Genomic DNA, 17,673 nt, shown 5'->3' with positions numbered 1-17,673 from the left:
ATCAATAATGTTTTTAAAAATCCTGGAAAAATGTCCACACAGCGGACTCAATCACCCTATCATGTGGATAACAAAAATGCTGTACCAACATTTTTATTTTATTTTTAATTAACATCCAAAACCTCATCCTGCCCGTGGATGAGGTTTCCACAAAAATCCAAAGGTTTTCCCATCCATAAGGTTGGACAGGCAGGGAAAAATTCACTTCAATTAATTGATTAATAGGCTTAACAGACCTCTTAATTGTCGGCGGGTGCACTGCCAACTCTCGCGTGCACCCACCGGCCGAAACATCGTGCAAATGCGCGATGTCGTCGGGACGCTCACCCAACATCATCGCACACTATTTTGCGATCGTGCATGTTGGGCGCATGCCCACACACCGAGCTGAAAATCCTGCCTGATGTCTTTTGCATGCATTCTAATTCAATCCTTCTGAAAGTGGATTGGGCAAACAGTTGATGAGCTGAGCGCAGATATGAATTGTTAAGCTGCCTAATTCATAAATAGGGTGACCGCACAGAACATTTGTTATACCTAGGATGCCATAATTCAATCAATCCAATTCATCATGTAAAATAAAGAATTAGCCATGCTATCACACATTGGCGCCGATCTTCTGAGGAGTGGCAATCATTGTTGATTTGCCGCTGCGTCTGTAAATTTCCCTGACCCAATGCTGGTCCGCACCTCTACCAGGGTCTTCTAAGCTCAGCTGTCCCAGAAATGTGGCGCACAGCACTCCTTGGAGAATTCCATCAGGTCGTAACAGAGTCAGGAAAGACAAGACAAGCCTTCTTTTTATGGCGCCAGCTGTAGTATGGGAAGTTTAAATGTGAAGTCTGAATGTTAGTGAATGGGCAAGAGCAAATGGATGTTTGTGAATTTTTCTTATTCAATTACAGAATGTTGGCATCACTGGCTGGGCCAGCATTTATTGCCCATCCCTAACTGCCCTTGAGAAGGTGGTTGTGAGCTGCCTTCTTGAACAGCTGCAGTCCCTGTGGTGTAGGTACACCCACAGTGCTGTTAGGGAGGGAGTTCCATGATTTTGACCCAGTGACAGTGAAGGAATGGCGATATATTTCCAAGTCAGGGTGGTGAGTGACTTGGAGGGGAACTTCCAGGTGGTGGTGTTCCCATCTATCTGCTGCCCTTGTCCTTCTAGATGGTAGTGGTCGTGGGTTTGGAAGGTGCTGCCCAAGGAACCTTGGTGAATTCCTGCAGTGCATCTTGTAGATGGTACACACTGCTGCCACTGTTCATCGGTGGTGGAGGAGGTGAATGTTTGTGGAAGGGGTGCCAATCAAGCGGGCTGCTTTGTCCTGGATGGGGTCAAGCTTCTTGAGTGTTGTTGGAGATGCACTCATCCAGGCAAGTGTAGAGTATTCCATCACACTCCTGCCCTGTGCCTTGTAGATGGCAGAAACGCTTTGGGGAGTCAGAAGGTGAGTTAATTGTCGCAGGATTCCTAACCTCTGACCTTCCCTTGTAGCCACAGTATTTATATGGCTAGTCCAGTACAGTTTCTGGTCAATGGTTACCCCCAGGATGTTGATAGTGGGGGATTCAGTGACAATAATACCACTGAGTGTCAAGGGGTGATGGTTAGATTCTCCCTTTTTGGAGATGGTCATTGCCTGGCAATTGTGTGGCGCAAATGTTACTTGCCACTTGTCAGCCCACGCATGGATATTGTCCAGGTCTTGCTGCATTTGGACATGGACTGCTTCAGTTTCTGTGGAGTCGCGAATGGTGCTGAATTGCGCAATCATTAGTGAACATCCCCACTTCTGGCCTTATGATGGAGGAAGGTCATTGATGAAGCAGCCGAGGATGGTTAGGCCGAGGTCACTGGGATGTTAGTGAACGGATGTGAGTGAACGGATATGAGTGAATGTGTGGGTAGGTGAGTGGGTGAGTAGGTGGTTGTGTGAGTAGGTGGGTGAGATGGTTAGGAGGCTGGTAGGTGAGTAAGTGGGTGGGGGGTAGACTGGATAGGTGGAGTGATTAAGTGGGTAAGAGGTAAGTGGGTAAGGGGGTATGTGGGTGAGGTGTGTAAGATGGGTAGGGGGTAAGTGGGTAGGTGGGTAGTCAGGCTGGGGGTTATTTGGGGTCAGGTTGGGGGGATAGTTGATGGGTCAGCGGGGTATTCCAGTGGTTCAAAGCTGGTTAAGGGGTTGGGAGGATTGTTAGATGATCAGGGGGTGGTCAGCGCAGTTGGAGGTGTCAGAGGGTTGATTGGGGCCCTGTTGTGTAGTTAACCAGGATTAGACTAGGGGCGGAATTTTCCATACCCACTGGCGTCAAGTGTCATGGCGGTCATGAGCGGACAATATAACAGGAAGCTCAAAAATTGGCTTCTCAACTTCATGAAACCAGTTTGCAATCGTCCACTCTGCTGGTCAATGGTGGGCCACATTTGCCGCCGTCACACATCGGGAACTTAATTGTAATACATCTGCATGTCATTATAAGCTCATTCCGCCAGAATCATCCCCCCACACTGGATCATCCGCTGACATGTTTCACAACTGTACACGAGCGACATGCCCCTGGTGAGCTGCACTTCGCTCGAAACTTCGGGATTCGTTTGCCTATTTGGCTTCAGGCAGCACTCACGGTCATCAGCACCAGGATTCGCAGGCAGCACCGTATCACTTTTAGGGGGCCTCACGGACAGGTCTTTACCTACCAGACCAGCCATGAGGCGGGGGTAGCTTTTCAACAGCTGCAGGGCTAGGGCTTGCTTGGGGAAGGGGAGGAAGAGGCCTCAGGCAAGGGAAGAGGCTGCAGGGTGAGGGCTGTACCGGAGAAGGGGGGTATCCAGGGTGTGGGGGCATATGTTGATCTGTGCAAGTGGCCTCATGATGGTGAGGGCTGAGGAGTTGGTCTCCAGAGGAGATGAGGCCAGATGGAGATGTGAGGGTGTGTGTGAGAGAGTGAATGGTAATGTCCCTTGAGGTGGCAGTGAATGAGATGCCAGAATGTGTGAGGGGCTTGAGTGTGTGAGTTTAGAGTGATGAGATGGTTGCCTTACCCTGGCGACATGGATGAGATCATTCATTCTCTTTCTGCACTGGATGGCCAACCTCTTCTGTGCACTGGCACTGACCACCACTGCCATCACTTCCCAAGCTGGAGTGGTGACATTGCTGGACTTCTTGCGGCCAGAGCGGGGTTGGTGGCATAATTAATGAGGTGGGATTGGGATGATACGGTGTGAAAAGCCGCCACTGCAGCTGGCTGGTAGAACCTCCTTTTTCCCACCCACTATTGTACTTAGTGCAAATCTGGGATGATTCCGCCCTAGGTTTTAATCTGACATTTCCTGGGTAAGTATCCAGGTGAGTACATCGGGCTGTCCCAAGTCTCCGACTCTAACTCAGAGTCAGAGACATTCGCAGAGGGTCCCAGGGAGCAGGGAAACTGGCCATCGGAAGTTGAAACTTCCCAGGCAGTTCCCATGGAGGTCCACACATTGGGACTTCCACACGCATCTCAGTCGTGTGTCCGATCTCCAACAATCTGAAGATCGGAGGATTTAGCCCAATGTGAGTTATCTTGCTTAATTTGAGATTCTTCTAACTATTCTCCAGCTTCTCTGCACCTTTGCCTCCAATTGCTTGCCAGGCTCTGGCCTCAGGGGGTGGCCCCTCCGCCGTCGGGATGATCCCAGCAGCACCATCCACGTTCCCCCATTGGCCCACTGATGGGCCTAATTGGCTATCCACCACTGCCGGATGGGTAACCTCGGCGTTGTTAGCCCCTCCTCCAGCAAGATCACTTGGAGGTGGGAACACGTTGACCAACCGATCCAACAGAGTATTTTATAATTCTGCTCCCAGTCCCGTCCCACCTCCCTACCCGCCTGCCTGGGACAGGGAAACTTCAGCCCTGGCTGTGAGAATTTGTTTTAAACATTCATTCTTTAGTCGCTGTGGGACACAACCTTTCACCTGGGTGCCTTTGAAAAAAAGCTCTGCTAGAGAGAATACTCCACTTAAAAACTAATATTAAAAGCAGCTTTTCTTTTAAATCCTTTGTGGGACCAAAAACCTGAACCTTTCAGAATCTAACTATACCAGGTATTAAATAACTCAATAACATATTGCTGGGAGTGCCCTGCTAGCTTTCTATTCTCTGCTACTATATTGTGACAGTTGTTAATGCGGTTGATCTTTCATACCTCTGGAAATCTAAACCAGCAAGCTTGTTCTAATGCTCTCCAAAGCTGATGGCGCTGGAGTTTGCAGGGTGAGTGGGAGGGCACCTAATTTCCATCGTGTAACCAGGAACCTGGGCTATTGAAGACACAGCTCTGGCACCAGCCTGGCCTATGCAGCTGAAGAATGCAATTCAGCTTGTAACTGCTGGAGTGGGAGGACTGGAATTGCCCAAAAAAACCTCAACTCTAAGCTTCAGCTCCATGTAAAGGGGACAATCGAAATATTCATTAAACAAAAACCAATCTTCAGTAGAATAAGAGCCTGGACACCGCAGTGGCCTCCATTTACACCTTTCTGGTAGTCTATACATCTTATCTCACTCATACCAGCCTCCCGACTGGTCATAAATGACTCAAAAAAAGCTGAGTAAAAGTGCATGAGCAGAATTTAATGCTGGATTAGGGAGCGGGGAAAAAGGCAGGCACCCAGAGGATCCCGTTTCTAACAGCGATCACATTTCCACTGAGGTGAATGTATCAGTGTATGTGGAGGGTGCGGATAAAAGATGTGATGGTGCATCTTCTGAAGCTTTGATGCCATCCTCTTCAAAGATTGACTGCAGGGCCACGGACAGTCGAGCAGGCTGTCCCTCCAGAATGAGAGGACCTGCTTTGGAGTACAGAAAGAATTAGGTTCATGTTATTCAGAATCCTCTTCCCATCCCCCTCTGAACTGCATCTCCTTCCTGCCCCATGGTGGACACCATGCTCAAGGCCTCCTCACTCTCTTCTCTGCACTCCTGCTTCACCATTCACATTGCCCAGTGGCCAGGCTCTCTGGCCAATTCCACTGCCTCCTCCACTGGAGGCGTGAGTGCCCTGATGTCGGGCACTCCTCTACCTGTCTTAGCACGTTCTTTGGCATTATGCACTATTCTCGCCTGCTGTCAGAAGGGAAGAATGCATTTCAGCACCATTGGCAGGTCGCCCCCTTTTTAGCATGCATTCCTCTGACAGGTAATAAGGCCTTTTGGATAAATTGTCCACAGTCCCACTCTTAGCCACTTGAACTACAATGGAAGCATGAACCTGAAAGTCTGGACCCAGATCTATCCAGGCCTTATAATGCATCTGCTTGCAGTACCTTGCACTTCATTCACCCGCCTGCCCACTCATCCCCTCACTGAGACCCATTGTTTGCTGCCCTCATGAGAGTAACACTGAACACTACCATTGTCTCACCCTGGCGGTGCAAAGGAGGCTATTGACCGTCTTCTTTCATTGAACCCCACCACTGCAAACCTCCGCTGCAATCTCCATAGTCAGGCTGGAGGGTCTCCTGATGCTGTCGGTGGGGAAGAGCACCTCTCATTGTCTCCAGGCAGCCTGGGGGAAGAACCTGCAGGGAGGCATCACTTAACCACGGGGCAATGCAATGTCTGCTTTTAGCCATGTACTGCCTGAGTCAGCCAAGGTAATGATCAGGGGGTTCTGTGTAGAGGAAGGCTGAGTCTGGAGGTCAAGGTGGTGGATTCTGGGGTCCTGTAGCAGATTCTGCAAAACAGATGCCGTTATCTTGTAGGCAGTGGGTGCCACTTAAAAATGGCACCCAGACCTCCAACCCCATCAACTGATGGTGAGTTGAGCAACTTTCTCCACTCTCCCATCACATAATTACCAAGCCCCACACCTCCACCGTGATTATTGGCCAGCCACTGCGTAATAACCGTTGGCCAGCCATTCCCACTGTAAGCAGAAGTTTCACCCAATCCCGAATCCATTGTCGGGACCTGCGCAGGAACGACTGAATTCAGCCCCATGCCTCTGTTTCTGCCCTAAACAGCACTCATCCTGTACAAAATGAGTGCTTGTTCCACTCCTTAAATGCAGGCCTTGAAATCACGAAAATGGCACAACCAGGTTCCTGCCCTTTTCTGCTGGATTTCACAAGTTAACCATGAGTTATACTTGGAGTCGAGCCAAATCCTCTGAGGAGGTTCAAGGTTAACTATTAACATAGCCTTGGTGATAGTCCAGAAATTCTGCTCTTTCATGGACCAGAATTTGAGTATCAAAGGGACAAAGATTTGAGCAAAGCATGACAGTTTCTGCATCTTAACTAGTGGAACCTTATCTTCCAATGAGGTGTTTGGGGAGGTGTTGCTGCCTCACCACTCAAATGTCATTTTGATGCATTTTGGATTGGGGATTTTGTCCTTCCTGGAAATCCTGTAAGATGAGTGGGCATTATGATCAGCAGAAGGCTGACCATGCCAGATTCAAATGGTGTTCAAGTCCCATTAGAGTTAGGGTCCTCACTTCAAGGGAGCTGCAATGAAGAATTTGGAATTACTTTAATTCTTTGACTTAATAAGGTTTTTTGATCCTATCTCAGTGGCAGAAGGCCCTCTGACATCCTATCATTTCCATTTGTGAGTATGCCCATTGCTTTCCCTTGTACAGACACCCAACTTTAACATGGCAATATTTCTGCCTTCTGGATTAGAAATGGAGACATGGCAGGGACGGAGTATCATGAAGCAACGGCACCACCAGAATTTCAATGCCCATTTGTTTATATTCCAAAAGGTTCTAAAATTCTAAAGTAAATTAAGTTAATTGTGATATTGAGATCCTTAGAGCCATTAAGACTAATAAGCAAAAATTAGAATTTATCATTTGGAAGTAATATTTATCTCTATGACAAATTACACGATAACTGATCAATACTGCTTAATAAATGCTATGCTGAGCATATCTGGAAAGCATTTGTATAAAATTAAATGAAAATCTTTAAACTAACAAGTTTTTGAGGATTTTTAATCATCATAAAGATCAAGGTAGAAATCACAGGCTCAGCTTATAAACAGCGGGAAGGCAATGCAAATAAAGTCTGTCGAGCTATAGTCATTCCAATGGATGGATGTTGGAAAACATGGGCAGGCAGGAGAGCTGCGTCAAAAGCTCCTTGCTGTTCAGGCACCAACTGCAGCAGGACATAAAACCTCCTTCTACCTAGGGGCTAGTGGCAACATGGAAGGGAGCAGGTGAACTGGGAGAAAAGGATAGCAACTAGATCAAAGAGAAGGGCAGCAAATATTTCTGAATCTAACCTAGATGTTCTGCAAACTGAAATGTCGAGTGGGAGGGACACTTTCTTTAGTGTCATGTTAAGAAACTCCTGAAACCTGTGATGTGCACTTTGGGAAGGGAAGTGGCTATTACAGTGAGTGCTAACTCCTTGGCCTCTAGGATTCCTCAGGAAGAAGATCAGTGATCCAACTGAGGCAGTTAAGGTAAGTGTATTCTTTCCAATGAACCTTTGTTTCAGTTTCTGTTTATGGCACTCTATCATATCGTACCCCTACTTTGCCTCAAGAGCTATAATCTGCACGAATGATCCCTGCTCCATTACCATATGCAATCTGCAAGTGCACCTTTCTTCACAGTGTATGTGCATGCAAAGACATCCCTAATTAATCATTCCTGTGCTTTTGTGCTTGTTGGCCTCATTATTACCTTAAGTGTCTAACTCTTGGAACAAGATATTTTGCCAATCTTCAGTGCTATCCTTATATCTTCTCTTTTCTTTTCACTTTCAGGAGTATGTGGTGCATAAGGCATACAGTTCTTGAGCCACAGGTGGTGGTTCATCCAACACACAAGGCCTCTTATCCTACCTGAGGAAGAAGTGCTGGAGCTCTAGGATGCATATCGTTGATGCTGTTGGGGACAGAAAAGTAGGAGGCAAGTCGCAACTGTAGGTTTTCTTGGACCATAAGCAGCTTCCCCTTCTTATGTCTCAGGAACATTATGCACCTTCAAGTGCTATAGAGAACATCTATCTAGTTCTGTCTTTGAATATTTTTAAGGCAGAGCTTGGTAGATTCTTGATCAACAAGGGGGTGAAAGGTTCTTGGGGGTAGGCAGGAATGTGGGGTTGAGGTAACAATCAGATCAGACATGATCTTATTGAATGGTGGAGCAGGCTTGAAGGACTGAGTGGCCTACTCTTGCTCCTAATTTGTATGTTTGTATTTTCATATCTCAAATTATCCACCTAACCCCTCATTTTCTTTTAGGTAACACACAACAAGATACTGCTGAGGAGGAAGAGGAAAGATGACAAGACCCTTCAACCTCTGCAAACCCCACTGCATTCTCAGCCACCACATCATTCAGTCTTACTTTCACTGACTCATTTCTGCACCTGAGAAGATACAGCTCCTGCCATTGAGTGTGATATTGATCACAAGGACATGCAGAGGAACCAGGAGTGAAAGTAGACTTCAACACTGAGGAGCTTAGATTCCATAGAAATCAGCCCTTGCAGGAAGAATCTGCTAGCTATTCATATGAACTCTCCAGTCAGCACCCTCAGGTGTCTGCTCATGTAGATGGAAGGAGACAGAAACACTGCCCAGACACCAGCAATGGCAAGGCACCAATCAGTGGGACTGAGACCAGGCCACATTGGTAACAAGAGGCTCTGGTTCCCAGAGTGCAGCCCAAATCCTCAAGGGATCCTGGCTTCAGGTAGTACTGGCAACTAGAATAGGTATAAAGATAGCAGACAGCTCAGTAAAGAGAAGCCCGATGTCAAAATGAAAGGCATGATGTAAAATGTTGGTGCGCGTTAAAAGTCTGTTGTAATACAGTGATTTGTGATGATAATTGTATCTGTCCATAAGCAGATTTTAGAAAGATGAGGAATGAACTAATCAAGGCCATGTGGAAACTGGTACAGGACTATTTTTCAGAAATGGGTGCAGTATACATATATACAATTAAAAGGAGATACCTTCAAGTTTCATGGTGTGATTAATAAAGAGGATAGAAGCAATTTGGTAGATGGCAGTTGTGATGCCAAAATTAAAAGAAGGATAAAGATAGCCAAAAGTAATTTTGTGAAGACGAAGGATGTGTTAACAACAAGAAAACTCAAGTTTGTAACAAGGAAAAACTCTTAAGATGATACATTCTATCCACTTTCCTGTATGGCTCATAAATCTGGACAATAAATAAAGATCTGTGGAAGAAAATAGAGGCCTTTGAAATGTGGATGCTAAGATGTATGCTAAAAATTCCGTATACAGACCATTAGACCAATGGAGAGGTGCTTGAAATTGCAAGAGTGAAAAGAACATTAAAAAGTGACATCCAGAAATGAAAATGTCAGTATTTCAGCCATTTGGTCAGAGTTGAAAAACTAGAGATCTCTTCTAGAGGGCAGAGTGAGGGCAGCAGAAAGAGGGGTCGACCTAGGCATACAGGAAAGACTTTTAACGCACACCAACATTTTACATCATGACGTCACAGAGTGGTTGCAGACGATGTGTGAGAATGGCGCAAGACAGACAAGCATGACGTACCACGACAGCAGATCTCCTAATAGGAGTAGCTACAAGCAGCAGCAGTAAAGGTGTTTGCTCATTTTGAATACTCAAAGTAACTTTTTGTTACATACTTAAATTCTAAGTAATTTCAATGCATGTGCTACTTAGCCTTACTCTTCACATCAAAATGTATCCTTCAAAAACCCAGCCAGCGAAATAAAATACTTAATTAAATTCACAGGTAGTTATGATAACTTCCAGAACAGCTGAATACAATAAAATTTCTAAATTACCACTGCAGAGAGCTAGTAATTTACCCATTGGTGTTAATGATTTATGCATCATTCCTCTCAAAATCAGCTTTTAATGTTACCTACACCAACAGTCTAGTCTTCAGTATGCTATATTCAGCACCTCTCGTATCATACCTACATGTCAAAGATAATTTCAGAACCAAAGCATAAAGGGTACTGGAAAAATGATAATGAAGGTAGTTTATAAAAGCATTTCTTGTTTTTAAAATGATCACCAATATTAGCATCTTTGATTCACCACAACTTTGTAACCAAAATTATGTTGAAGTTATTTTTAGGTCTTTGCTGACAGTGACATGATCACTGTAGACACTGAAGTTTGATATTTTGTTGTGCATTGTGCACCTCTGAAAATTAAATGCATTTAATTAGTTAATTTAGCACCACAATTTAGAAAAAAAAAATCAGGTTTCTCACTGTTGATCAATAGCCAGTGATTCCTGCTGCAAAGTGTTCATATGTGACAATCAGGTGAGGATACCCCCATTATCAAATCAAATGTCAGCATTCATTGGCTGAGTTCACATACAGTACTGCCGAGTTGGAACACTACTGAGCTTAAGTTACTGCCTTCTGGAAAAAAATGGCAGAAAATCAGAGTTACCAAAGACAGGAGTAGAAGGCAGGTTGTACCTGTAGTTTCTCACACGGTGTTACTAAACCTCAAAAATGGCTCCAATGGGAGCTCTTAAGCCAAGACTGCTAACTTTTGCAAAGTGATGGTGTGAATTTTAAGAGGCCCAGTTATTCTAGATAGCATTTGTATATTTTCACTTTCCAGCAGCTGGCTACAGCAATCTGCGCTGGGAGAGTAAATCTCCTGTCTATCCTCTAATCCAAAGAAAGAAAAACAAGAGAAATGCTGTGTGCAGACTGCTCTTTCTGAGCACTTGTTTAGCAACTGTTAATTGAAAAACTAATATTTTTTATTCTTTCTACAAGGCTTTGAATTTTTCGAAACCAGCGCCAAGGATAACATTAATGTAAAGCAAACATTTGAACGCCTTGTTGACATCATATGTGAGAAGATGTCGGAGAGTTTGGATACAGACCCTACTGTTGCTGCAGGAAAACAGAACACAAAACTCACAGAGAACCCTCCTCCACAGCAGCAAAACTGCGGTTGTTAGTGACTTGTCCACAGATATATGGAGGCAATCAAATTGTGTCTACATTGCAAAGATTAGTCCTTAGTTATTAGTCTATGAAAATGTTACTGTATGGCCTCTATAAAATATTAAACAAACCAATCTTTATTTATTTTTTGCTAGTCTGTGCACAGTACCGTTTCCCAATACCTTTTGCATTAAAACTGACATTTAGCCAATCTTTACTTATATTGGTATTGGTTCTGCAATTTTTCTGTAGATTCAAGGTTTGTGTGACTGTTAACAGGAACAATGGGTTCCCAGGCTCAATGTACTGCATTTATAACTAACTTAGGTCTCCCTGCTTACTAGATTTATGTGGCCTTTCAAGCATTCCCTCAATGATAAATTAATGATAAATAGCTTATCCTCAGTCTGCACAAAACTGTGAACTCAGTAACAGAAATATATTAATTTAAGTCACTGAGTTAAGTTAGCTTGATTATTTGTATCAGCATCCTGTGTATAAGCATCCATGTGTCACTTAAAGGAGAAATTACCAATGATAGATTTCCTTGATTAACAATACGTATTTGAAAATAAAGGTTTTGGAGCATATTTGCTAGCAGTCTCAGGCTACAGTAATACTATCACATTTTTGTTAATGTGAATAAATTGCCTGTGTGTATTGACACGAAAATGCAATGTATAACTGCAGAGTCGGGCCCTGATCTGCAGAGCCACCTATTTCAAGACCACCTGCAGTAGGCCATCTCACACCACTCATGAATCAGAGTGTGATATAGCTCCATTGTGACATGAAACTGTGTTCAAAGATGCTCGGATAGTCTGTTGGACCTCTGGGATATTCAGAGACTTAAAGCTAAGTTGTTCAAACGTTATGAGAAGGCAGACGCTAGTGACACTCTCTTATAACATTAAATATTACTCACCAAGAGAGCAGAGTGCACATTTCCAGAGTTCTGTCCTGGTAGACACAATGCAAGTTATAGCCAGCTGGAGCCTGCAGTGTGACTTTGGTTTTGGTAGCTGCATTTTACAGTCCACAGCTACTTGTTTCAGCAACCAGCCTCATTTATAATTATTTGTCATTTACCACTGTAGAGGGAGTCATGAATATAAATCTCTTTAAAACATCATGCCACACAGCAATCTTGAAGATAAGTTGTATCCACTGAGAATTTTCATCATTTTCAAGATTCTGCATATAATTTTGCTGCTAATTTGCCATTTTATGGTAGTTCACAAATCTCAGAAGAGTGTTTTGCCAGCATTTAGACCACATCAGTAAAACTAATTACAAAGGTAACTATTTTTAGCTGCAAAAAATTATGTATTCTGTAATGTGTAATATTAAATGTAACAAGAGTTATCTTTCTGGTGTCTGAATTTTTATTTTTACCTGATGGAAGAAAGTGTAAAATGGTGCATAGGTGCTGAAGTAATCTGCGTTTTATATTTTTGTGTAGCCTCTGTATTGAGGGACAATAGGCCACTAAGTGCAATATTTCAGAATATATAGTGCATCTCTAATTCAATGCAGATATCTGTGCAAAGTTACATACTGTAGGACTTGAAGTTAACACATTTTAATAACAAATCAGCTTTTACTTCTAATTAGCCCAGTCAGTTTTCTAGCTATTTGCAACCCATTGGTAGCATTAGACAAAACCATCTTTAACAAGATGACATTTAGCTTTCATCATTTTAATTCATTGAATAAAAATTCTAAAAATACCAGGTTCAGAATTTTCTCACTGTAAAGCACGGTGAATTTACACGGTTTTACCTAGTGTTTACCTGTGTTTCCCGCATCTTTTCTGCCAAATTATTAGACAAGTGGAAGAACCTCATGAAAAATCATCTTCTGTGTCTTGTGGAAAATAACAATAAACTTTATTCAAATTGAACAAGCAAGAAAGCAATATTGAGACAGAAAATATCCATTCACTAAAAATCTGCTGCATGTCACAAGATCACTTAGCAAATATTTAATGGAGTCCATTTGACCCATCTTAGACCATTAATCAAGAAAAGCCTATAGTCCCTCCACTATTAGGCCCAACTGCCTCTCAAATGACTGCAAAGAGTTTGACTCCAGTCCCCATTTCAAACATTGAACTCTCGAATGATAAGGAACTTCTTAAAATCAGTCTTACAATTTTGTTTCACCAGTTTGAAGTTGTTTCTTTTGACCTAGTTTTGTAGTATGGATTTAGTGATTTTCTACATTTTATATTCTTTTATACCCCATTAAGATTCTCTTCACACACCTTTCAGAATTGAAGAGCCTAAGTTCCTCCAGTTTTTCATCATAAACCAGTCATCTGACGCGAGGGATTTACCTCATAGCTGTTCAGTGCCTCCAGGAATTGAATATTTCCCTTGTGTTGTGTACAGATACCAATTCAAGCCCTAGATATGATATACTAGAGCCAGTATCTGCTAGCATGGTGTGTGATTTGCGGATTCTCAGAGACATTGTTGGTCTTGTGTAAATGTATGTGATACTGTAAAGTTATTTTAAAAAATACAATTTGTCTGTGTAGCAAAGTTACTGAATATATACAGTGTCTTCAGTGACCATTTTACGGTAGAGTGACTGGAAAATTATTTGTGTGTGTAGATGTATATTGAACTTTATCATTAGCCTATTGCATGTGTGAATGAGTTTCTGATTGTGTGAAATGCTTTCATTTTAGTATACTCTCTCCATAGATCTCTAAGTCTTAGAATTAATTGTATTGTTGACTAACAAGGAATGGGTATGTTGTACTGTAGTTGTTTGCTATATTTTTCTGGGATTGAGTAGTACTGTGGGTTAAACAGTCAGTGTTCATCGCTGCAACTGATGGGATAAAACTCTCCTCTATCTGCCGACTTTAAGGTTCCCCATGAAGTAAGTTTTGACCACATTAACCCAGTTCCTAATGGGCACACAGCACAAAACCAATACTAATTTGCAACTCAAGAGGAAGTTAGATTAAATAAAATAGAAAAAATGTCACACTGGTGTCATTTCTGAGCTTGAGATTCAGCCATATTACCAGGATAGAGAAAGAAAAGTTTTGCTTTGTATATAATTGTGCTATACCTGACTTGTGAATGCTTGATGCTGATACTGGGCACCCAAAATGGAAAAAAAATATTCCGCTCCCCATCATGAATAGCCCTTGCTTGCTTTGTACAAAATTATTTATTTAGAAAACATTACTTTTCATCATTGCTGAACTTGAATTCTACATCTTATGGTTGAACTGGTGCTGTAGTTAAAATGAGATAGCATAGTGCAGGTAGCTGATTGAGTAATGTAATAGGAATGAACATAGTTTATTATTAAATAAAAGTTTACAGATATTGTGCAGACTGGAGATATACAGGCCATCATTTACTCAAGCCTTTCTGGTGGACAAACTTGAAACAAACTATAACTGCCACATTTGTACATTCTACAAATTCTACCACTGCCTTTTTTCAATATATTGTTTTGAGCTTGCTAGTTTTATTATAAATGTAATTACCCAATTACTAAAAGAACCTCCTTCCCAAATAACGCTTACTGCCTGTGAAAGCTTGGTGAGGTGGTGTCATTTAGACCCATTGAAAACAGCTGTTTGATCAATGTTGTAATCCCTTTATATAAACGTAAAATAAAAATTATGTGGTTGTCTAAACCTGAGGTTATGTAGGTCCATGATATATTTTACCTCTGTTGCTGGAATTTGTTCTCTTATGGACTATACAGACCAGTTATTTTGTGTTTGTCTGTGAAATATGTAAATGAATGTGTGTGTTTGAAAGGAAAATAAACTTGCAGAGACTATATCAATCACATTGATATTCTAATGTTGCTCCATGTTTCTCTCCAAATATGAGATAATTTGGAAATTATCTTTAACGATATCAGTAAATGCTTTACAACTTTGTTTGGCATTTCTTTGATTACCATTTTACTACAGGATATTTGTACTTAAATACTAAGATAAAAGCACAAAACTGCGGTTGCTGGAAATCCAAAACAAAAATAAAAATACCTGGAAAAACTCAGCAGATCTGACAGCATCTGCGGAGAGGAACACAGTTAATGTTTTGAGTCCGTATGACTCTTCAACAGAACTAAGGAAAAATAGAAAAGAGGTGAAATATAAGCTGGTTTAAAGTTGGGTAGGGGGGTGGAACAGGTAGAGCTGGATAGAGGGCCAGTGATAGGTGGAGATAACCAAAAGATGTCATAGACAAAAGGACAAAGAGGTGTTGAAGGTGGTGATATTATCTAAGGAATGTGCTAATAAGTGACATTAAGGGTAGAAAGCAGGACGAGCAAGGTACAGATAGCCCTAGTGGGGGTGGGGTGGGGGGAAAGGATCGAAATAGGCTAAAAGGTAGAGATAAAACAATGGATGGAAATACATTTAAAAATAATGGAAATAGATGGGAAAAGAAAAATCTATATAAATTATTGGAAAAAAGGGGGATCAGAAAGGGGGTGGGGATGGAAGAGAGAGTTCATGATCTAAAATTGTTGATCTCAATATTCAGTCCGGAAGGCTGTAAAGTGTCTAGTTGATGAGGTGCTGTTCCTCCAGTTTGCGTTGAGCTTCACTGGAACAATGCAGCAAGCCAAGGATGGACATGTGGGCTTGAGAGCAGGGTGGAGTGTTGAAATGGCAAGCGACAGGGAGGTCTGGGTCATGCTTGCGGGCAGACCGAAGGTGTTCCGCAAAGCGGTCACCCAGTCTGCGTTTGGTCTCTCCAATGTAGAGGAAACCGCATTGGGAGCAGCAAATGCAGTAGACTAAATTGAGGGAAGTGCAAGTGAAATTCTGCTTCACTTGAAAGGAGTGTTTGGGCCCTTGGACGGTGAGGAGAGGGGAAGTAAAGGGGCAGGTGTTGCACCTTCTGTGGTTGCATGGGAAGGTGCCGTGGGAGGGGGTTGAGGTGTAGGGGGTGATGGAGGAGTGGACCAGGGTGTCCCGGAGGGAACGATCCCTGCGGAATGCCGCTGGGGGGGGGTGAAGGGAAGATGTGTTTGGTGGTGGCATCATGCTGGAAATGGCAGAGGATGATCCTTTGAATGTGGAGGCTGGTGGGGTGATAAGTGAGGACAAGGCGGACCCTATCATGGTTCTGGGAGGGAGAGGAAGGTGTGAGGGTGGATGCGTGGGAGATGGGCCGGACACAGTTGAGGGCCCTGTCAACCACCGTGGGTGGAAACCTCGGTTAAGGAAGGAGGAAGACATGTCAGAGGAATAGGCTAACAACTGTGCCAATCCAGCAGCCAGAGCTGTCATACAAATGAACTATGGATTTTTCCACTAATATCACTGATGGTAAATTCAGATGATGGTAATTTATTTCATAGAACCTGTCAACAATATGTATTGGGATGCACCATGCATTCAGTAAGATTGGTTATTTCTAATTTTATTACAAATGAATATTTCATTTGTGAAAAGCAAGCATGGAATTTATTTGTGTAAAGCATGCAGGATTTAACAAAGCTCATTAACATTCCTCTCTTTGAGTTCTGACAAATGGAATTTCTGCCAGCTCCAAAATTGGCCTGAACTCCGAACGATTTCCTGGGCAGTGGATCATTAGAAATGGACAGCAGCCTTCTGGTTGGACCCCAGAACCAAAAGGGGCTGAAAGTCCATGTTATTGCAGCAAGGACACCAACAGAGCTAGTGAGGCACCTTGAAGGGCGAAAGCAGCCTGAACATGAGAGTCATCTCCCACTTGCTTTCAACAGATAAGTGTTGGGGACCAGTCTTAAGGTACTCTCTCCCTTCACATCCATCTTGTGACTGTTACCATGATTTCCCAGACCAACTGCTACTTTTTCAGTGGTGGTTCCCAGAAAGCGTGGACCAAGGCCTTAAGCCTCTGCCATCATTTGCATGCAGTAGGCAGAGGAGGAGAGGCCAGCAGTGATCTAAGCAAGTCTGGGGTGAGGGAAATGCAGATTGAGCAGTGAAGCAGCAAGAGGACCCACCACCCACACTTTCTGTGCTGTATTGCAGAGATTAATGGCTGCAGTGTCCACTGGAGATGGTGTTGTTGGCACAATTATTATTATAATGCAGATAACAGTCTGACAGTGAAGTCAGCTTGATATTTCTCTAGATGGAGTAATTAAAGCACCCTTTTACTGCATCTCACATTTCTTAATTAACATGCAGATAAGCACATTTTGTGACTTTCTGATTTATTCCATTGCTAGCAAAGCACAGTATAAAATTATCTGATTTATCTCTTTTTGGTAAGGGATATAATGCATTTTATCAAACTAATATAAGACACTATATTTTGCAATACACAGATAAGATGGATGGCAATTATAAATGATTAAAAACATGCTAAAAGTGGTAGTCACCCTCACCGGTGACAAGTGTTGACACATTAAGGTTCCACATTCTTTTATATATGCTGGGAATTTCCCTGGAGAGGATTCAACATTGAGCCCCAACCCCTGAATGATATTTATCTTTTCAAAAAAGTCACCAATTTTAAACTCTTCCTGAGTTTAAAGCTGTCACAGAACCAAAGGGGGACAGTAAAGGCTTGAACTTATATAATATCTCTGTGTCTGCAGGATGTCCCAAAGCATTTTAGAACTAATGGATTACTTTTGAAACAAGCCACTGTTATTTTGTAAGCTACAATAGTAGTAAATCAAATTATCACAAACAGCAACAGAATGAGTGACCGGTTAATCTGTCTTTGGTGACAACAGTTGAGGGATG

At 42.7% G+C, this 17,673-nt stretch overlaps 1 protein-coding gene across 2 annotated transcripts in view; it reads left to right on the top strand.

The window, feature by feature from the left end:
- Positions 1-12,299, top strand: part of rab3c (RAB3C, member RAS oncogene family) — a 255,761-nt gene extending 243,462 nt beyond the window's left edge. For both annotated transcript variants that reach the window (XM_078549400.1, XM_078549391.1), the window contains exon 5: positions 10,761-12,299. In XM_078549400.1, coding sequence (XP_078405526.1) covers positions 10,761-10,948 — 188 coding nt within the window. In that variant the 3' untranslated portion in view covers positions 10,949-12,299. The remainder of the gene's footprint in view (positions 1-10,760) is intronic.
- Positions 12,300-17,673: the final 5,374 nt, after the last annotated feature.

Source organism: Cetorhinus maximus, chromosome 1 (assembly GCF_964194155.1).
Source record: "Cetorhinus maximus chromosome 1, sCetMax3.hap1.1, whole genome shotgun sequence".
Taxonomy (NCBI): Eukaryota; Metazoa; Chordata; class Chondrichthyes; order Lamniformes; family Cetorhinidae; genus Cetorhinus; species Cetorhinus maximus.
Note: the sequence above shows the minus strand (reverse complement) of the source record. Positions and strands in the feature narration are given on the sequence as shown.